This window comes from Microtus ochrogaster, chromosome 8 (assembly GCF_000317375.1).
Source record: "Microtus ochrogaster isolate Prairie Vole_2 chromosome 8, MicOch1.0, whole genome shotgun sequence".
NCBI classification, from domain to species: Eukaryota; Metazoa; Chordata; class Mammalia; order Rodentia; family Cricetidae; genus Microtus; species Microtus ochrogaster.
In genome coordinates this window covers 37951551-37973731 of record NC_022015.1, presented here as the reverse complement: position 1 = coordinate 37973731, position 22181 = coordinate 37951551, and the positions used below count along the sequence as shown (strand labels likewise).

The 22181-nt window shown below is 51.6% G+C and overlaps 1 protein-coding gene across 1 annotated transcript in view; it reads left to right on the top strand.

Annotated features, from left to right (window-relative positions):
• The first annotated feature begins 84 nt into the window (after positions 1–84).
• Positions 85–22181, top strand: part of Ighmbp2 (immunoglobulin mu DNA binding protein 2) — a 25825-nt gene continuing 3728 nt past the window's right edge. The window contains exons 1-13 of the mRNA XM_005351614.3: positions 85–324; positions 1444–1613; positions 3274–3463; positions 3622–3719; positions 6916–7079; positions 9697–9897; positions 11415–11562; positions 13796–13970; positions 17273–17455; positions 17699–17817; positions 18489–18583; positions 19333–19456; positions 20244–21092. Coding sequence (XP_005351671.1) covers positions 239–324; positions 1444–1613; positions 3274–3463; positions 3622–3719; positions 6916–7079; positions 9697–9897; positions 11415–11562; positions 13796–13970; positions 17273–17455; positions 17699–17817; positions 18489–18583; positions 19333–19456; positions 20244–21092 — 2602 coding nt within the window. The 5' untranslated portion in view covers positions 85–238. The remainder of the gene's footprint in view (positions 325–1443; positions 1614–3273; positions 3464–3621; positions 3720–6915; positions 7080–9696; positions 9898–11414; positions 11563–13795; positions 13971–17272; positions 17456–17698; positions 17818–18488; positions 18584–19332; positions 19457–20243; positions 21093–22181) is intronic.

The window sequence follows — 22181 nt, the reverse complement described above, 5'->3', positions numbered from 1 at the left end:
GTCGACTCACTACCCCGGTAGGGAACACCTGTAAGAGGGGAACACGGGTCCTGCTGGAATCACTGGCTTAGCAGGGGAACACAGGAAACGAGTCCGTCAGGATTCACTGCCCCGATAGGGAGTACAAGTCCGTTGGATACACTGGCCCGGTGGGGGACAGGGTCTGGCGGGAATACGGGTCCCACGGGACTAACTGGCCGAGCAAGAAGCACCGATCTGGGGCTGCACCACCGAGGAGATGGCTTCGTCCACCGTGGAGAGTTTCGTGGCCCAGCAGCTAGAGCTGCTGGAGCTGGAGAGGGACGCCGAGGTGGAGGAGCGCAGGTAAGTGCAGCCTCGGGTCCCTGGGCCTCTGCAGCTCTCCTTCATGGTCTCTCGGAGCGAGTCTGGTGTTGGTGGCTGGCTAGGCCGGACCAGTGGGCAGCAAGAGGAGTCAGCCTTCGGCGGTGTCAGGGCCACAAGCTTGCGGTCCCATCTCTCCTGGACTAGAGGCATCCGGGATCGTTTAAGGTCACCTTTGGCTACATTGCCAATTTGCCAAACCTGTGCTACCGGAGACCCTTTGCCACTACTCTTCCCTCTCCCCGCCCCGAGGGGGGGGGGGTGGGAGAACGAAAACATCACACGATCCCCTTTGGGGTTTTGGGGTTGATCCGAGCTAAATGGAATTGGACAGATTTCTCCCGGAACCGAAGAGGAGAGTGTTCCATGAGCACAGCCTACTAGAGGAAAGTGGATGCAGCCCTGTTATGGTGTCTGAGGCATTCCTGAAGAGCCGGCTTGTTTCTGGAGAACGTCTACAGGCCTGCAGTAGGCAGAGCCTGCACTTCTGTACCTCACAGTGCCATCCTCGCAGTGCATTGCCTAAGGAAAGACAAAGGCTGGCGAAATAACTGGCCCAGGGTAACCTACATGGAGGCAAGACCTGAAGCCAGGCTGTTTGAGTGCAGATGCGATCATTGGTTGAGAGTCAGCCAGTCGTCATGAGTGAGAAGATCTTTTGCTGCTCTGGCAGCGTGACTATGGAATTATGTACCCTCCTTTCCCCTACTTCATCTGTAGAAGAGTGAGATTCCCACACCATGTGTTTACTGTGAGACCAAAGTGATTTGCTGAAAGTCAAGCTAGAACCTTGAGCCACAGTTAGGGTGTTGGGGGTAAGAGGCAGAGAGGAAGAAAGGTATGGGGGGGTCCTGCAGGACTTGCTGAAAGATTGAGTATAGTCAGGGAAGACTGTGTTGGCACTTAGGGAGCAGGTTAGGCAGTACCAGTCCTGGGAGCTGTGGGAAGAACAGGGCTGGAGCGGAGCAAATTCCGAGTTCCTCTGGGGCATATTTGATGCCTGTAAGCAGCACTCTTTCCTTGCTTACTTTTCCTGCACAAGTGAAAATAGGAGAGGGTGCAGGCACAAGCGGTGAAACTGCTATCCTGGATGTCTTCTAGGTCCTGGCAGGAGCACAGTTCTCTGAAAGAGCTCCAGAGCCGAGGGGTGTGTTTGCTGAAACTGCAGGTATCCAGCCAGTGCACTGGGCTGTATGGGCAGCGACTGGTCACCTTTGAGCCCAGGAAATTCGGGCCTGTGGTGGTGCTTCCCAGCAACAGCTTCACTTCTGGTAGGTGTCTGATGAAGGCCTGAATTGGCCATTGCTGGTGTTCAGATTAAGGCCTGTTCTCTCCCAAAGGCTGGAGGACAGACCCAGATGGAATATGAAGCACTACAATGAAAATTTCCTACTTAGAAATCTGACAGTTAGCATGGCTGGTATTGTTGTTTGCTGATGGGGTCTGAAATTAATTGTGCCTCCGAGAATGACTTTGAGCCTTGAACTCCTGATCTTCCTGCCTCTCCCTCCCAAGTGCTGAGATTACAGGCCTACACCATTATGCCTGACGTTTTATTGGTTTTTGGAGGCAGGAATGTGATTCACTTTGTACCCCTGGTCCATCTGGAGCTTTCTGTGTCTGCCTACTGAGTTCTGGAATCGCAAGTATGCACTGCCACGTTTGACTGTTATTATACTGCTTTTTTGGCTGCCCAGATTGGCAGCTTTCTCTTCGAAGTGCCTGGGATGGAACCCAAGGCCTCTGGCATGCTGAGTCAGCATGCTGCCATTGCATTGCACTCTGGAGTTTTTTGACCACACACCAGGGATGCTAAGTTGTCCTCAGCCCTGAAAACTGAGAACCAGCAGTGCTGCCTGTGTTGTCCTGGTTTGTTTTGTTTTGTTTTTTATGTGCTTTGGTGCATGTATGTCCATGTGAGGATGGTGGATCCCCAGGAGCCGGATTTACAGATATACAGTTGTGAGCTGCCATGTGGATGCTGGGAATTGAGCCCATGTCCTCTGGAAGAGCAGCCAGTGCTCTTAACTCTGGAGTCATCTTTTCAGCCCTGTGCTGTCCTGTTTTGAGTGGCAGCCTTTGACTTTATAGACTTGTCCCAAGAGTTTTCAATTCCCCTGCTGGGTTTGAAGAAGGTAAGATGAGGGGAATGAGAAAGCAGTGAAGGAACCTGCTGATGGGTGTGAGACCAAGCAGAACTTGAGATCTTGACCTTGTTAAGGGAGTACATCTAGTCTGCCCCCTTGGAAGATGGGAGCAAGAGTGCCTGCTCAGCCAGCAAGAGTTAGGCATGAAGAAGCGGGATGGAGCATGTCCACTGCCCTCCCTGAAGCTGTATGGAGTGACTGGTGTCATGGTGGGAACGGGAATTGGGGCAGAATGGAGCATGTGCACTGCCCTCCCTGAAGCCGTGTGGAGTGACTGGTGTCGTGGGTGGTGGGAATGGGAACTGGGCCTCTGTGTGGAACACCAGCAAGCTGGAGTACTGCTGTGTGGACATTGCTGTTGACCAAATTCAGGGGATATGGCTATTGTCCGTCTTCTGAGGGGCAGTCTGAAGTCTCAGTCACTTGGAAGTAGCAATCTTGAGATGAGGGGTTCTGCACAGGGTGGGGTATAGGGAGTCTGGCATCCAGCTCAGCTTCCACCCCAAGAGCATCCTTGCCATATTCCTCTTGTCTTTCTAAAGTCAGGGAGGAGATGAGTAAGATTCAAGGCACAGGGGAAACTCACACATGGGAGAAAGGTGCTAAATTCAGTCCCCAGGATTCACATGACGGAAGAGGGAACCAACTGCCGCATATAAGGACCATGACACCCACAGATGAATAAATGCAGGATGATATATATTGTTTGAGATCATATATATTTATTTGAAATATACTGGAAAGGATCACATACCATAATATTTAGCTGGGTTTGTTTTCACAGGTGATATCGTGGGTCTATATGATGCTAATGAAAGTAGCCAGCTGGCCACTGGGGTTCTGACCCGCATCACCCAAAAGTCAGTCACAGTGGCCTTTGATGAGTCCCATGATTTCCAGTTGAACCTGGACCGAGAGAATACCTACAGACTACTGAAGCTCGCCAACGATGTCACTTACAAGCGACTGAAAAAGTGAGTGTTCCAGGCTGAAAATCAGACGGGTGTTTTCTTTGGATGCTACTCATGAGTGCCCTTATCTGTGTTGAGGGAGGGAGTGGCCTGTCTCCTGGGATGCTGTCCCTGAACTGCGGTCCCTGAGAGCGCCTCATTTTGGCTATGGTTCCTCACAGAGCGCTGATGACACTGAAGAAGTACCACTCTGGGCCGGCATCCTCACTCATAGACGTCCTTTTGGGTGGCTCCACCCCAAGTCCTACCGCTGAAATACGTGAGGAGGTTTTAATTTATTTTTTAAGATTTATTTGTGTGTGTGTGTGAGAGAGAGAGAGAGAGAGAACATGTGTGTCATGTACATACGTGTGTGAGTGTGTGTGTGTGTGTGCGTGCGTGCGTGTGTGCGTGCGTGCGTGCGTGCAGTGCTTGGGGAACTCAGAAAGCCATTGGATCACCTGGAGTTGGAATTGGAGTGGTTGTGAATTGATCAGCATGGTTTCTGAGAGCCAACCATGGGTCCTTTGTAAGAGCAGTGCATGCTCTTAACTACTGGGGCAACTCTCCAGCCCCAACTTTTTAATTTCTTACCTGAAGTTATGTAGGACGGTGTGTCCTTGGGCTGTTAGCAAGAATTTACATTGAGTTTGAGTTCTCTGCCTTGCCATCTTTGGATGTTATTTCCTTGAGTGACTTGCAGACTCTAGGCCAACTTCCCAGAATGCAGTACTGAAGAAGTTCTCATTGCAGAACTTGCTGCATAGCCGAGACTGTCCTTCAGCATGTGATCCTCCTGCCTCTGTCTCCTGAGTGCTGTGGCTATAGATGTGCGCCAACACACTGTGTGTGTTATATGTGTGCACGTGTTTGTGTGAGTGTGCATCTGGGTGTTATGGGCAGAGGTTGCTATCAGGTGTCTTCCTCAATCCCTTTCTGCCTGATTTTTCTCCTGATTTTTCTCTATTTATGATTGTGTGTTGTATGTGCATGTGGAGATCAGACAACACGTCTCCTTCCTGCTTTACATGGTCCTAGAGACTAAACTCAGATTGTCAGTTTATATGACAGTGCCATTACCCGCTGAACTGTCACTGACCCCAGCTTATGTTTGAGTTTTTTTTTTTTAAATATTTATTTATTTCTTATGTATACAATATTCTGTCTGTGCCTGCAGGCCAGAAGAGGGCACCAGACCTTATTACAGGTGGTTGTGAGCCACCATGTGGTTGCCAGGAATTGAACTCAGGACCTTTGGAAGAGCAGGCAATGCTCTTAACCGCTGAGCCATCTCTCCAGCCCTTATGTTTGAGTTTTTAAGGGAGGGCCTCTCACTGAGCTTGGAGCTCCCTGACTAGCTAGGCTGACTGCCCAATGAGTCCCAGGACCCCCCTGTGTCCTCTTCCCAGCGCTGGCCCTACAGATGCTCTTCACTGTGCCCAGCGTTCACATGGTGGTAGAGACCTGAACACAGGAGTTCATGGTTGTGTGGCAAAGCACTTTGCCTACTGAGCAGTCTCCCCAGCACCACACCACATTTTAAAAATGATACTTTTATCTTCTTATTTGTTTGTTTGTTTAAATAGGTCTTGTGTAGCTCTGGCTGGTTTTAGTATCAAACTTACTATATGGCCAAGAATGACCTTGAACTCCTGACATGCTCCCACCTCCTGAGTGCGAGGATTATGGGCTTATGCCACGATACCCACCTCAAAAATATATTAGCTTGGGGCTGGAGAGATGGCTCAGTGGTTAAGAGCATTGCCTGCTCTTCCAAAGGTCCTGAGTTCAATTCCCAGCAACCACATGGTGGCTCACAACCATCTGTAATGAGGTCTGGTGCCCTCTTCTGGCCTGCAGACATACACACAGACAGAATATTGTATACATAATAAATAAATAAATATTTAAAAAAATATATTAGCTTTCTTTAAAGACTGGTGTGTCCCGATGGCAACTGTTATCTAATTGACAAGAATTAGATAGAATGTAGAATGTGCCAGAAACTTGGAGTTTGATAGTGCGTGCTTTGTCTCTCATCCTGCTCTTCTGACGGTTTATAGGCTTGTTGCTGCTCACAGGTTCAGGTCAGCACCCTTTCCATGAGAGCTTGGTGCACTCGTCTGTCTGGTGTCTCTGGTGGACACTGGGATGGAGCTGAGCACAAGAGGCCTTTTGGGTTAGGGTGCCTCAGTGGATCAAGTGCCTGCTGGTGAGGGGGAGAGTCTGTGTTCAGGTCCGCGGAACCCAGATGGTCATCCTGTGTAATCCTAGCGCTCCTCCTCTGAGAAGGGGCTAGAGACTAAGTCCCTGGGCGTGCATGGGCCAGCTGACCCGGCTGCTCAGTGCTGGACAGCAGGCTGTGTCCAAGAAGGCAGAAGATGAAGATGACACCTGAGGTTGTCCTTCAACCTCCACAAGGATACTGTCTCACATGCACACACACATAACACGCACACAGACATGCATGTGTGCACACATATACATGCTTTTTAAGAAAGCATCATTAGGCCGGGCTGTGGTGGCACACGCCTTTAATCCCAGCACTCGGGAGGCAGAGGCAGGCTGATCTCTGTGAGTTCGAGACCAGCCTGGTCTACAAGAGCTAGTTCCAGGACAGGCTCCAAAACCACAGAGAAACCCTGTCTCGAAAAAAAGAAAAAAAAAAGCATCATTAGTTATGTGAGTCTTCCATTATCCAAAATAAAGGCACCATCCTTTGTCTCTGCCGTTTTCTGGTCACTTAAGAGAGATAAAGCGATGGAAATGAGTACACCCCGAGAAACAGAAACGCTTCTTTCGTGTCTGTTGGCAAAGTTCATAAGAAGCAGATTGTCACATCTAAACTCTAGAGCCGTATGATCTCTTTTGTAACTCACCCTGCTGTGGCACCCAGCCGCCATTGACTGGATTATGGCATGGCACTTTCTCGTAAAATGAGGGAAAATCAACAGTAGACTGGGTGTTGAATCTTGTTTCTGTAGAAATCTTGCTTTGAAAAGTAGAGCTTGGGGCAGTAGCTCAGTTGATAGAGTGCTTGCCTGGGTTCCATCTCCAGCACCACTAACCAGATGTGGTGGTGTAGGCTGTGTCCAGCATCCCAGCACTCAGGGGGTAGAAGCAGATCAGAATTTCAGGGCCATCTTCGCCAACTTAGAGAGTTTGAGGTTAGCCTGGGTGATAGGAGACCTTGGGTTATTTGTTTTTTTGGGTTTTTTTTGTTTGTTTTGTTTTATTCTTTTCTTCCCCCCCCTTTTTTTTAAAAAAAAAAAACAAAAAACAACTCAGGCCTCTGAGTTTTGAGGCTGGCTTGATCAACATAGTGAATCCCAAATAAGCCAAGGTTACATAGTGAGATCTTGCCTCAAAAAATGAGAAAAAGCAGATCAATTTTGTGCTGTGTAGCTCAGCCTGGGGTCCAGCCTGCTCTGTGCACTCCATATTCCTGATTGCTGACAATGGTGCTTCTCCCACAGCCCCACTCACTTTCTACAACACGGCCCTGGATCCTTCCCAGCAGGAAGCTGTGTCTTTTGCACTGGCCCAGAAAGAACTTGCCATCATCCACGGGCCTCCTGGCACTGGGAAGACTACAACCGTGGTGGAAATAATCCTCCAAGCTGTGAAGCAAGGCTTAAAGGTGGGCAAAGGGCCTTCCCTCCTCATCCAGCCCTGGGGTGCCGTGCTTGTCACTCATCAGGGTCCCCTCACAGTCCAGCGTGGCTGGTCAGGGCTGGGACAAGGCATTTGCGGGTTGAGTGTTGGGCTGCTGCAGGAGTGCCTGTCTGGAGGCACAGGGAAGCTTTGGGAGCCCTTAAGATGGCTCAGCCTTAGTTGTCAGCCCAGGCTCCCTTGATTTCCATGCTTGCTGTGCTCTTGCTCAGAGTCTAGGTTCACAATGGTACTGTGGAATTGGCCAGGGCCCTTTGAGAGCCCTGTGGCAGATGGTGGGTCAATCAGATGTGCAGTTAACCCACAAGATCCATGTGCACCATGCATGTTCTCCTGCCTTTAGGAGCCATGAAGCACCGTCATATGCTACTGTTTGCACACATCAGTATGGGGTGCACTGGTCCTCCAGGCATTCCAGTGTATGCAGCCAGTAACCCCATAGACACCTGAGTTCTGGGGACCAGTAGACCCACTGTGTAGAAAAGGTAACCAGGAAATAGAGCCTGCCTAGTTGTACAACAGTGACTGCATGAGCCAGAAGGTGATTGGCAGGGCCACCTCTCAGAGCTGCAGGGTGACCTCCACAGTCTGTGCCTGTGAGTGTTTCTGCCAGTGTCTTTGTGGATGTTTGGAACCAGCAGGAAAAGCTGACTTCTTGATGGAAGGCAGGTGGGGTGGTTTTAGCTGGTGCCTTCCAGTTGAGTGTGCACTGGTGTTCACAGGGGGTACACCAGGACTGTGGAGTGGCAGTGGAGATGGCAGAACATGTGGGGTAGGAGTTGGATCAATGGGCTCTGCACTCAACAGCTGCAGCTACAAAGGCAAGATGGAGCCCACCAGGGAGATGAGATCCCCCTTGTTTATGTCAGACAAGAAACTGGTGTGTTTGGTGCTATGGACAGTGCCCTGGGCCCTGATTACATGCTGGATTTTTTTTTTTAAGTAAAAAGGGTTTATTTAGTTTTGTTGGAGCTCAGGAAAGAAATACATGGCCAACCATTGCCTTGCCCAAGGCAATGTACAGTGTATAGAAAAGGGACATGAATGCTGGGCAGTGGTGGACCTTTAATCCCAGCACTCGGGAGACAGACGGGTGGATCTCTGTGAGTTCAAGGCCAGCCTGGTGTACAGAGTGAGTTTCAGAACAGGCTCCAAAGCAATAGAGAAACCCTGTCTTGAAAAAACCAAAAATAAGTAAGTAAGTAAGTAAATAAATAAATAAATAAAATAATTAAAAGGGGCAGGAAGCCGAGCTATGCTTGTACTTGCTCACAGGGAGCTGTCGCAGGAATGCTGGAGTTAGCCCTGTGGGTGCTGCTCCTGTTTTGGACAACTTCCTCACCTCAGAGTCTGATCCCAGATTATGATGCTGGGTAAGTCCTCGACTGTCTTCAGGGTTCCAGTTCTCAGGTCCTAGACGGGAGCCGTCAGCACCCAACTGCTTCTTCTGACTCCCAGGACAGGTCCCGTGCTTCTTACAGCCTGGCTGTGACTTTAAACAGCTGACAAGGACTCTCTATGTCAACGCACTGCGATCTCACTTGTACTGTGTAAGCAAGGTAGACAGACAAGGTACAGAAGCCAGAAGTTACCAGTGTATCAGCACACTGCAGTCTCACTTGTACTGTGTAAGCAAGGTAGACAGACAAGCTACAGAAGCCAGAAGTTGCCAGCGAGGTGTGTCTCATGGGCTGCCAACTCCAAAAGTTGGGACAGGAGAGCCCATACTGTTGACTGGCTGTAAGTGTAGGGTCCCTTTCCAAAAAGCCACCTGCTGCTGGGAGAGGGACTCTTATCTGAAGGCTTGCCAAAACTGACTGAACTCAGTGCTGTTAGTGGCCATTTTACCAAAACACTGGCGGACAAGAGCTGGTAAAGGAAATGGCTTAACTCTGGCCAAAACTGAGGAGGGACAATTCCCTGGCTTCTCTGACCTTCCTCTACTTGAATCTTTCTCTCCCACTTTCCCCTCTTCCCTTCCCTTTTGCCCTCTCTCTGTCTCCCCTCACTATATAGCCCAGGCTGGCTTTGAACCCACATTGACTTCCTGCCTCAGCCTTCTGAACACTGGGGTCACAGGTCTGTGCCACTGCACTAGCAACTTTAGAGTCTTCTGTGCAGTCACAAGTCAGCTGACAGTGTCAGCGCTTGGGGATGCAGAGATGGTGGCTATCAGCTGACATGTCAGCGCTTGGGGATGCAGAGATGGTGGCTATCTAGGGTCTAGTTATCCAGCTGTGCCTGGGCTGAACACCATGGTATTTACTCTCTCACCTTAGTGCCTACTTTCTGTCCTTTAGGAGTTAATGTTCTGTTTAGTGGGTTGGTAGGTGGGGTTTTTTTTGTTTGTTTGTTGTTGGTTTTTGTTCTTTTGGTTTGGTTTTTTGCAACAGAGTTTTTCTATGTATCTCTGGCTGTTCTGGAACTCACTTTGTAGACCAGGATGGCCTCCAACTCACAGAGATCTGTCTGCCTCTGCCTCTAGTGCTGGGATTAAAGGTGCGTGCCACCACCACCCAGTTGGTACGTGGTTTTAATAAGGAAGGAAGTTGGTAGAAGCCTCACTGTATGCTTCACCTCCCCAGGTTCTGTGCTGTGCTCCCTCCAACATCGCTGTGGACAATCTGGTGGAGCGGCTGGCTTTGTGTAAAAAGCGGATTCTGCGCCTGGGGCACCCCGCCCGCCTACTGGAGTCCGCCCAGCAGCACTCACTGGATGCAGTGCTAGCGCGCAGTGACAACGCCCAGATTGTTGCTGACATCAGAAGGGACATCGACCAGGTCTTTGTAGGTATCGTGGAGCCAGTGTCCTTGTCATGAGCTTGTCTGAGCTTCATTCTTAAAGAGTGGCTGTTCTTTCTGCTGCCCAGGTTCCTCCTCCTAATCTGTCTGCTCACTTAGTATTTTATAATCCAGGGCCATGGGCGTGGCTCAGGGTGCCTCCCTAGCTGACACAAACCCTAGGTTCAATGTCAGCACCCCATAAAATTGAGCGTGGTTGTTCAGGCCTGTCATCCCAGCTCTTGGGAGGTAGAGTCTGGAGGATTAGAAGTTTACAGTCATCCTGGGTTGCCTAGGGAGTTCAAGACCAGTCTGGGCTTCCTGAGACAAACTGGACCACTCTTTAGTGTTGAGCCTCTCTTTAGTTTGGACGGCTTGCTGTGGTGGAGAGGTGCACTGAGCATTTAGTAGGGATCCAGCTGCTTTGGGAGTGTGGAGTAGGTGAGAAATTGGCCTGAAGAAAGTATTCCCTGGCCTTGGGGGTGGCGCAGGGCAGAGCAGGTGCCAGTGTGTGCACAGCCCTTGCTTTCCTCTCTGGCCCTGGAAGAAAAAGCAACCAAAACAAACATTTCCTTGGTGCCTTCCCAGTGCTGGGAAGGTGGGCTGGCTAATACTGGCCAGAAAATACTCAGAAAAGTAAGTCCCTTCTGTAATCGTTGGTCCATGTGTCACCTCTCATACCAGAGGCACCAGGGCTTGGAAAGCAAGGTGATGATGGGCTCCAGGGGAGTGGCTCTACTCCAGGAGCTGGTGCTTGTAAACTAGATCTCTTATTTCAGTTTTCTGGGATGGGCTGTGTCTTCCCATCAGCAATCCCCCTGCCTCATCTTGGTTCTCCTTGGTGACCTCACCACTGGGGAATGATGGCAGCAGAGAGGATGTCAGGGCAGGAGTCCTCCTACTTTTTGGGAGATTGGAGACTGTATGATGCAGATCTAGGTGTCAGCCTGGGGACAGATGGTGCACATGGAAGTGGACAAGGATGAGTGTGCTGTATGGGGCTCAGGCAGTGCAGGCGTCACCCCTGTCTACGTGTGACGGCGGTGAGCGTGCTGTGGAGCTCAGGCAGTGCACGGCTCAGGCAGTGCACTGTGTCACCCCTGTCCACTTGTGCCGGCAGTGAGTGTGCTGTGGGGCTCAGGCAGTGCACGCGTCACCCCTGTCTACGTGTGACGGCGGTGAGTGTGCTGTGGGACTCAGGCAGTGCACGCGTCACCCCTGTCTACGTGTGACAGTGGTGAGTTCAGCCTCTGACTGAAGTTCCCACCCAAGTCCAGCCTGACACTTTCTTGTCGGAGCACCAGCTGTCTGTTGTCATGGTCACAATTTTAGCAGCTAACTGTCCCTTCATGCCCTTTGGTGGGGACTGGCCTCCGGCAGGTGGACTGTGTGCTTCCTTCATGAAGATCCTGCTGTTTAGCTCCGCCCCAGGAACTTGCTGAGCTGCACCTCTAACTGCCCTAGAGCGCGTACAGAAAAGAAATGCAGAGTCTTGTTGGAATAATTAGCGATTTTTCTCTTAGGGCAAGAACAAAAAGACCCAGGATAAGAGAGAGAAAAGTAATTTTCGGAATGAAATTCAACTGCTAAGGAAGGAACTGAAGGAGAGAGAAGAAGCAGCCATGGTCCAGAGCCTCACTGCGGCAGACGTGGTCCTGGCCACCAACACAGGTGAGAGCATGGCCCTCCTGCCACACGGCCTTGGCCAGAGTCTGCGACAGCTGCTCTCTCCTGGGCCTCTGGGCTGGGATTTGCTGTGTCTAGTAACTACGAAATCAATGTCTTTCACAGACACAGGCTATTCTGGGTGTCTTCTCTTTGTGTGTGTGTGTGTCTGTGTGTGTGCACACATGGGTATGCATGCCCAAGCACAGGCCAGAGGAAGATGTCAGATGTCCTGCTCTGTTGCTTTCTGCATTGTATCTGAGACAGCATTTCACACGAACCTGGAGCTAGGCTCGCAACCAGCAAGCCCTAGCAGTGCTCCTGCCTCCACCCCTGGCAGAGTTGGGCTATAGACTCTTGTGGGCCACTCCCTGCTGTATGAGCATTGGGCAGTTGAATCAGGTTCTTGTGCTTATGCGGCAAGTGTTCTTATCCACTGAACCATCTTCTGTAGACAGAAGTTTCTGTTCTGCCCGGTCCTGCAGTCGTTCAGTCCCAAAGAAACACACAGAGGCTAATGTTAATTATAAATTGTTTGGTCTATTAACTCAGGCTTATTATTAACTGGCCTTACAACTTAAATTAACCCATAATTCTTGTCTGTGTTTAGCCACATGGTTTGGTGCCTTTTCTCAGTAAGGAATTCTCATCTTGCTTCCTCTGTGGCTGGCTAGTGACTGTGTCTCTGCCTTTCCTCTTTCCAGAATTCTAGTCTGATCACCCCACCTATACTTCCTGCCTGGCTACTGGCCAATCAGCATTTTATTAAACCAATACTAATGACAAATCTTTCCAGTGTACAAGAGCATTGTCCCACAGCAATGTTCTCTGACCCTTTCCCTACTTATTTAGAAGAGGCAACAGAAGGTCTCACTCTGAAGCCCGGTCTGGCCTGGAGCTAGCTCACTGTGTAGCTCAGACTGACCCCAAACTCTGAGTGATGCTCCTGCCCCAGTGAAGCTTGAGTCTGTGAGTGCTGGGTTGTAGGTGTGTGCCATTGCACTGCTTCCTTCCTTCTCACTCCTTTTGTGGCGTCCCACAGATCCATGTTTTTGTTTTCATTCATTTCAAAGTGCTGATTTGCTTTTTGTTGTTGGAGAGAGGGGGTATCATGAAATCTTGGTTTCTGTTCTGACTCTGTTATTTAGCAGTGTTTTGTCCTTTCCAAATAGTCAGGGGTTCCTGCACTACCTTCCTGAATCTGGCTTTCAGTTTGGCTCCTTGTGTATGATATCCAATTCCAGGTGATGCCTTGCCTTGATTGGTCTATTGAGACACTTGCTTTGTGGTCCAGAGCATGATCAGTCATCTGGAATGTTCTGTGTGTACTTCATGGGAAAGGGAGTAGTTATGAATGTCTGTCAATCAGGGTGTCGATCACCTGTTCTGTTGGCTCAGTCACAGAGAGACAGTGTTGCAGATTCAGAGTGTACAACTGTGTGCTTCTCCAAGCTCTCAGCTCTTGCTTTGAATCCACCTTCAGAGATATGAATGACAGGTCCTGTCTCCTTGATTAATTACCCAGTTTACCATCACAAAGAGGTTTTATTTATTTGTTTGGGGATTTGATTTTTTTTTAAAGTTTTATTTTAATTGTGTGTGGGGTGGGTGTGTTTTGTGTGTGTGTGCATGCACAGAACCCTGGACTGGGGTTATAGAGTTTCATTTGTGAGCCACCTCATGTGGGTGCCAGGAACCGAACTCAGGTCCTCTGCAAGAGCAGTACAGCACATGCTCATAACTGCTGACTCATTTCTTCAACCCCCAACTTTCTGGTGCTTTTTGAGACTGGGTCTCATGTGGCTTCAGGCTGCCTTAAACCTGATTTATCTGAAGATGACCCCAAATTCCTTATCTTCCCGCCTCCACTTCCCAAGGGCGGGATCACAGGTGTGCACCACCGTTCTTGTGTGGATGTGTGTTCTTCCACTTTAATGTCTGCTAGTATTGTTTTCTTCTTCCTTTTAAATTTTAGTTGAAATCCTAAATAAGATATTTTTATTTACTTATTTTATGTACGTGTGTGTATTTGTGGGGGTGGACATGTGTGGAGGTCGGAAGACATTTTGCAGAAGTCAGTTCTCTCCTTCCAGCATGTGGGTCTCAGGGTTTGAACTCGGGTCGTTAGGCTTGGCAGCAAGCTTCTTTCTCCACTGAGCCTTCCCCGAGGCCTTGTACATAGTAGTTGTAGGTCATGAAGCAAAAATGAATGAGCCAGCTTGGTTCCCTTTCCTTTTAGGGGCATCGTCCGATGGCCCTCTGAAGTTGCTGCCTGAGAACCACTTTGATGTGGTGGTGGTGGACGAGTGTGCCCAGGCCCTGGAAGCCAGCTGTTGGATCCCCCTGCTGAAGGCCCCAAAGTGCATCCTAGCCGGAGACCATAAACAGCTGCCACCTACCACCGTCTCTCACAAGTAAGACACTTGCCCGCCTGCACTGCAGGCCCCTTAACTCCTTACTGTCCCACAGGACCAGCCTAAGCTCACCATGAGCTCTCGGTGTTCCTCTGTCATATGGCCCTCACCTGTATCTCCTCCCTGTGCTAAACTGGGGTGTCTACACAGTTGATCAGCTGGAGTGTGTGCTGTGTGAGGGTGAGGGCTGGGTCACCCTCGTCTCTGTGGCCTCAGGTCCTAGCATGGAGCTGGCTTGTTCCTGTGTTCACTGGAGGCTTGTTGCTCCGCGAGCCTGTGAAAGATGGGCAGGCCTAATGGTGGAGCTAGGAAAACCCCTCTGGGCTGGGCATGCTGGCCTGCGGCAGTTAGCTCCCAGCCTGCTGTGGGCTCTGCAGTGTGCATGTTAGGTACCTTCACCAGGACTGGTGGAGTGGCTCGGCTCAGCCTCTCCTGGGTGGAGGAAGTGATGCTGGCCAGCCCTTCACGTCGTCTACCCTCTCATCCCACTCACTGTTCTGGCCACACTGCCTCCCCAGATCTCAGTGTGCCCCCTGCCTCACTGTCCCCTCTGTCTGGACCACTGCATCCCTGGGCATTGGGTAGCTTTACCCTCCATTCGATGGATCCTATGTGGTTTACTGTGTCCACTCTACTCAGCTGGTACTGTCAGTCCCTTTCAGGGTTCGTGTGGTTTCTCTCAGCTTGAATCCTGCCAGTGTCTTGTGATTATATGTCTTATCTGCTTGGCATCCCATCTAGAAAGCCCACTGCGGGCCTGTGTGTAGGATCTGACATATGAATAATCACTAGCAGAATCACTACTTCCAGAAGCCAGGGCCTTCAGCCCCACTGTGGCCTCCCTGCAGTGGAGGAGGCTTTGCCCCAGTTCCTTGTGCAATTTTCTGTATATGTTCTGAGGTCCTGGTGCAGCTGGAACTCTGGTGGGGGAGGGATTGCTTGGAAAGGTGCTGTGGGAACCTCCCAGGGGTGGTGACCCTAGGTGGGGCGCTCAGGCAAGGGTCTTTTGAAGAAAAGCACCTACAGCAGTCCCTCAGGACCAGGCTTGGGGGAGGAACTTTGATGGGGTAGAGTGGAGGATTCTGGGGAGTCTTGAAAGTCCTGATGGGAAGAGCAGGGGTCTGAGCAGGAGTGAGAAGGCTCAGGGTGTGTGCCTGGTAGCTTCTCAGAGTGTGACAGCAGGTGACTCTGTCCTCTAGGGAACTGAGGGTGGAATCTGGGCTGTCCCTGTGAAAAGATGGACCATGTGCGTACATTCGAAAAGTTGGGTGAGCCACGGTGGTGGTGCACGCCTTTAATCCCAGCACTTGGGAGGCAGAGGCAGGCGGATCTCTGTGAGTTTGAGACCAGCCTGGCCTACAAGAGCTAGTGCCAGGACAGGCTCCAAAACCACAGAGAAATCCTGTCTCGAAAAAAAAAAAAGCAAGAAAAGTTGGGTGATGTCAGTGATTGTACTGTGCACGTCTGGTTTTATAGGGGTATGACAGGCATATGCCCTGCCTTTGGCCTGTAGGCAACTTTTCTGTCCTGCCAGCCAGCTCCCAAATAACCACACAGAGACTTGTTAATTATAAATGATCGGCCAATAGCTTAGACTTGTCTCTAACTCTTTTTTTTTTTGTTTTGTTTTTTTTTTTTTTTTGGTTTTTTGAGACAGGGTTTCTCTGTGGCTTTTTTGGAGCCTGTCCTGGAACTAGCTCTGTAGACCAGGCTGGTCTCGAACTCACAGAGATCCGCCTGCCTCTGCCTCCCGAGTGCTGGGATTAAAGGCGTGCGCCACCATCGCCCGGCTCTCTAACTCTTAAAATGTAAATTAACCCATATTTATTAATCTCTGTGCTGCCCGGAGGCTCGTTTACCTCATCTGCGTACTTCCCATCCTGCTCGCTCTGCATCTCATGGCATCTCCTCCCTTCTTCCCAGAGTTATCTCTGCCTGACTCTCTCACTCATGTACCTCCCCATGCCTAGCTATTGGCCATTAGCTCTTTATTAAACCAATGAGAGCAACACATCTTCACAGTGTACAAAAAGATTGTTTAACATTGACCTTAGTTACCTAGCTAACAGTGGTCCTTAAGAATCAATTGAATCGGGGCTGGAGAGATGGCTCAGTGGTTAAGAGCATTGCCTGCTCTTCCAAAGGTCCTGAGTTCAATTCCCAGCAACCACATGGTGGCTTACAACCATCTGTAATGGGGTCTGGCGCCCTCTTCTGGCCTTCAGGCATACAGACAGAATATTGTATACATAATAAATAAATATTTAAACAAGAAAATTAAAAAAAAAAAAGAATCAATTGAATCACAGGCCGGAGAGACGGCTCAGTGATTAAAAGAACTGACTACTCTTCCAGAGGACCCAGGTTTGGTTTCCAGTGGCTGCATGGAGGCTCATAACTGTCTGTAACTTCAGTTCCCAAGGATCCAATGCCCTCTTCTGGCCTCTGCAGGCACATGTGGGCTATAAAGACAGCACAAAGTGCAGGCAAAACACCTATACACATAAAATTTAAAAATACATATTTAAAAGTATCAGTTGATTCTCAACTTGAAGGACCACATGAATTCCTAGGGACACACTAAGACGGAATGGGGGAGCTTTCACATGTTCTTGAACATTTTAATGTGGAGAGAGGCACTATGCCAGTCTCCGTAGGTGGGCAGCCTCAGGCTGTACCTAAGCTCTCAGGTCTCACGCTCCTTTGGATAGAGTAGAAATGGATCAGCTGTAAAGAATGAGTGTGTTTATCCCCGGACAGTGTGGGCCTGGGGAACGCATTTGAGTTTGATTGTTTGTTTGTTTGTTTGGGGACATGTAGTTCAGGCTGGTCTTGGGCTCACTATGTAGCTGAAGGTGGTTTGAACTCATGACCTCCCGAGTGCTGGGTCCAGGCATACTTACTTCACAGCACTGGGACTTCAGTTCTGAAAGGGGCTGCACGGTCTCCAGGAATCAGGGAGGACCTGTATCTGCCTTATCTGCCCTTCAAGGCCACTGCAGATGGTGGCTCAGGGTTCTTCTCCCATCCTCTGAGCAGCACAGAGGCCTCAGATCTGCTTGGACCCTGTCTCCCTCTTGTGTCTTTGCCACCTGCTCTGTGCCTGCTGTTCTGAGGGGTGGATGTGCTCGTAGGTGGTGGTGGGTATGTTGAATACCTAGCCCAGCCCAGCCTTCCCTCCCATCACGTGGAAAGCTGGGGAGTCCTGGGTCCTGAGATTGAGGACAGTTTTCCCTGCCCTCCCACGGTGTCACGTCTGGATTCAGCACTCTTTTGTTTTTGTTTTTCCTTCTTGGGCACAGGGCAGCACTGGCTGGGCTGTCCCGCAGCCTGATGGAGCGCCTGGCAGAGAAGCATGGTTCTGCTGTGGTAAGGATGCTGACTGTACAGTACCGAATGCACCAGGCCATCACACGCTGGGCCTCGGAGGCCATGTACCACGGGCAGCTTACTGCCCATCCCTCTGTGGCAGGACACCTCCTGAAGTGAGTGACCTGGCCTTTTGCTTCCCCTGATCTTTCAGCCTCAGTTGTCCCTCTGTAGGAGGGAAGTGTGTCTGTCCTGTTAGGGGATTGGGGTGGCAAAGGCTGCTGACACTCACCTTCTAGATATTGCCTGGGTCTCCCTGGCATTGGACCCATTGGGCAACCCTTCTGGTCTTTTTGGTGGGAAGGACCAGTGTTCTTGTGAAGGAGGTTGGTCCTACTTTCTCCCTACCCCTGTGCCAGGGACCTCCCGGGTGTGGCTAACACAGAGGAGACAAGTGTCCCCCTGCTGCTCGTAGACACGGCCGGCTGTGGGCTGTTGGAGCTGGACGAGGAGGACAGCCAGTCCAAGGGAAACCCAGGTGAGTCACCAGCCGGGTTCCTTGTGCTTCTCACTCCAGGGGCTGGAAATGCGGCTTAGCAGTTAAAAGCATTGCTTCTCTTTCGGAGGACCCAAGGTCAGTTCCCAGCACCCTTATCAGACAGCTCACAATTGCCTTTAACTCCAGCTCAACATAGCTAATGGCCTCTTCTGGCCCTGCAGGCACCCAGGCACGTGTGGTCACGCTTTCAGACATACACATCTACACATAAGTGAAAATACATATTTAAAAATGAAGTAAACTGGGTCACTCCAGGTGTCTGCTTTAGCAAGACAGTGGTGGCAGAGATGAGGACAGGCTCTTGATGAACTGTGGGCCTGTCTGGACTCCAAGGGCTAGGGCAGCATCCGTGTGCTCTTCCTGGGCATAGCTGATGCCTGGACGCCTGGGCCTGGTAGCCTTTCCCACAGTCCTCTGAACACCAACCTGGCTGCTTGGTTCATCTCCCTAAGCCAGCAGCAATACCCAGGTCCTGTGAAGCTCATCTGCCAGCCTGCTCACCCTCTGGTTAGCTGGCCAGCACCCAGGATGCCCCCTGCTCGTGGTCCAGCATAAGATCTGCTCACAACAACAGAAAGTGTTTCCTACCCCTCAGTAATGGAGGCTGGATAGCATGGCCCTCACTGAACGCTGCCGTCTCTCCTCCCCAGGCGAAGTTCGCCTCGTCACTTTGCACGTCCAAGCGCTGATGGATGCTGGGGTCCATGCAAGTGACATTGCTGTCATCGCACCCTACAACCTTCAGGTGTGAAGGACCCTTTGTTTCTTTGTGCCATTGGACTAGAGGCTGAGAGGACAGTGTAGTTTGTGGGCATCTGTGACACAAAGTCCAGGGCTAGAGTGGACCTCACTGTGACCAGGTCTAGGGCCCAGAGGACACCGGAAAGAGACTGTATGTGTTTATGCACCTCATATTGCTACAAGCTTGACCTCAGCCTGGTTCCCCGCTGTGACCTTCCTTGAGGCCAGCATTCTCAGGTGGACATAGTCCTAGAGACCATGCTGACGGATCAGCCTAGCCCAAGTTGTACCCCTGCTCCTGTCTGCTTTGGTAGAAGAAGCTTGCTACCTGTATAGTGCAAGGTCTTCATAAACAGTGTCACCCCATTCTGGTTCATAGGAGACCATCAGAGGCAAGGAGATGTCGTAACTCAGAGAGTGCTACCACCCTCTCAGCACATAGCTTAGTGGAGACCCTTTCCCAGCTCAATCTCCACTGCTCTGTTCGCATGTCCTCCCAGGATGCTCCCTGCCTGCCTGGGCTTTGCTGACCCGGAGAGGTCAATACCACGCTCCTTGGTCTGAACACTGGTGCTGCCCCTGCGGGGAGTTCCACGTGTCTTCACATCAGCACTCACTCCCAGGCTAAGAAGAGAAATAGGCTAAGGCCTCCGGGACACACAGTTTGCTGCTGTTGTCACTGAAGGGTGCCCACGGTGGCGTGATGGGGTCCCTGACTTGGCCATGAGATCTCAGCCCTGCCTTCTGTTTCAGGTGGATCTGCTCAGGCAGAGCCTCTCCAGCAAGCACCCTGAGCTTGAGATTAAGTCTGTTGATGGCTTCCAAGGCCGAGAGAAGGAGGCCGTGATCCTGACCTTCGTCAGGTCCAACAGGAAAGGTACGTGGCATAGCCCCCATGGAGCCCTGGGCGCAGCCTGGGCACAGCCTGGGAGTGAGTGCTGATGGTGAAGACATGTGGAACTCCCCACATAGGCAGCATCAGTGTTCAGAGCAAGGAGCATGGTATTGAGCCCTGGCGGGCAGGGAGCATCCTGGGAAGACAGCCTAGTGACGGGAGGGGAGGGCATGGTGTTCTCAGCAGAGGGAATGGACTCAGTCTGATCAGGGAGCCGGTGACTTGTGAGGCAGACTGGGCCATAGTAGGCCCCAGGTGACGTGGTCACCCTGTCCAGGAGGAACCCCCCTCTCTTGCCCTAGAGCCTGTCTTTTAGGCTTGAGGGATGATTTGATTTTTGTGTGTCTGTAGATTGCCATGCGGTGAGAAGCTGCACCCAGGCACTAGACAGTGAACTTGAGAGTGGCTTTGGTAGCAGGCTGAGGATGGAGGAGGAGGGTAATGGCTTAGGTACAGAGCTCTGTCCTGTGTCCACAGCAGCTGTTCTTGATGTCCTGAGTCCAGGTGTAGGGAGGAAGCTGTACTTGCCAGGCAGCGTTGCATTCTCAGTTCCCACACTGCCTGGACTGCGCAGGTCAGCAGCGGGGCAAGCATCAGAGCAGATGTGCTGACCGCCCTGGCAATGGCAGGCCAGGTAGTGTGTGCAGGGAATGCAGGGGCGGCTGGAGACTGCTGTAGCTCTGACGATGTGACCCGTGTGACTGTCACTGGCAAGCGTCCTGTTCCCTGCCTTGGATCTCTGTCTCTCTCACCTCTGGCCTGTTTTCAGGTGAAGTTGGTTTTCTGGCTGAGGATAGGCGAATCAATGTTGCTGTCACCCGTGCCCGGCGCCACGTGGCAGTCATCTGTGACTCCCGCACTGTTAACAACCACGCCTTTTTGAAGACCCTGGTGAATTATTTCACAGAGCACGGGGAGGTACGCACAGCCTTTGAGTACCTGGACGACATCGTCCCTGAGAACTATACCCATGAGGGTGCCCAGGGCCATGGCCGCACCCCCAAGCCCAGGGACCCTGCCACCTCTATCAAGAAGTCTGCCAGTGAGCAGGAGAGGGGCCAAGAGGCCAGAGCAACCGCCGGACAGGGCCGCAGGAAGCCAAGTGAGAGGCAGCCGGGCTCTCAAGTCCACTCCCAGCCCAGCTCCAGTGCAGGAGGCTCTGACAGAACTGGAGGCCCAGACCACATAGAGCACTTTAGGGCTGTGATCGAGAAGTTTGTGGCCAGCAAGGAGTCCCAGTTGGAGTTCCCTGCATCCCTGAGCTCCCATGACAGGCTGCGAGTTCACCAGATAGCTGAGGAGTTTGGGCTGAGGCACGACAGCTCCGGGGAGGGGAAGGCCCGGCACATCACAGTGAGCAGGAAGAGCCCTGCGGGTTCTGGTGGTGTAGCCCCACAGCGTCCCTCACCCCCCAGCCCCGCGCAGGCTGAGTCTGAGCCACTGGCAGAACAGCCCCTTGGGCAGTCACATGGCCCCGCACAGCTGGATCTGAAGACCCTGCATCTGGAGAGGCTGCAGAGACAGCAGGGCGGCCAAGCGCAGCCAGTCAAGGCTCAGCCAGGTGTGGGTTCGAGACCACAGAAGGCTCCACAGAAGAAAAAGAAAAAAGAAACAAAAGGTGAGCCACAGCTTCTCTCAAGGTCACGGTGCCACTTGGTTCCTGTCTCCTGCCACCTGCCACCCCTCCACTCAGGAGCCAGTTAGACTCTTGTCTATGTGGATTTTGCTTTTCCCATGACTCCTGTCTCCCTGGCCTGGCCTCTCCTGGGGTAGTAACAGGCAGGTCAACTGTGGGTCCCCAGAGCCCTGCAGGAGCAGGAGAAAGAAGCATTGGCGTGCTTAGTGCTGCTGTCCCAAGGGGGAAAGGAGGCAGTTGGGGCCCTCTGGGGCAGGGCATGTTCTGACTGGCAGCACAGGGGCAGGTCTCAGAGCTGCAGGCCTGCTGAGCCCACTGTTCTTTTGCCCCGTGCCAGGGCCCAGGAGACTGTGCTCTGCACGCAGCCTGCGCTGGGCATGCTGTCCCCTGAGTGACCCCAGCCCCCGAGTTGGCAAACATGCTCCATCACAGTGAGGGCAGACCTGGTGGGCATGGTACAGGTGCTCTGAACACTGAAGTGGGCCCCTGCCAGCAGGACCACAGGTCAGCTCCCTTTGGGGCATTGTTCCAGTGAGTGCCATTCTTGGCTTCAGAACCAGCTCCAGGGTTGTGGTACTGCTCCATGCATGCCATAGCACTTGTACAATGGCTCCTGTAGTCAGGCCATGTGCTGGCGACCCCAAGATGACCTCTGCCTCAAACGGAAAATGTCTGTGCACTGGCAAGCTTGGACCTACCCACGTCTGCTTTTCCTGCCACCAGGCCTAGGTGGCCTGGGAGCCCCATCTACTCCTGGGGTTCTAGGATTACCTCAGGCCACCATCTTTCAGAGTGCCCAGGACCTGCAAAGGTTCAAGGCCCTGGCCATGGATAGGTAGCTGACAGGAATGACGAGCCGAAGGCAGGAGGGTTGGGTAGCACCCTCCATCAGTTCTGACTGCTCTGCCGAGTCCTAATTTCCTGTCAGTCTCCTGAGCATGCTCACTGAGGGCGCTGCCAGCATGGGATGAACCCTTCCCAAGGCCCTCTCTAAGTCACTTGATTCTACTTAGGATGTGGCAGGGACCAGTGACTGGGTGGCTTCATTTTCCCCTTTATACAGTCTGAGAG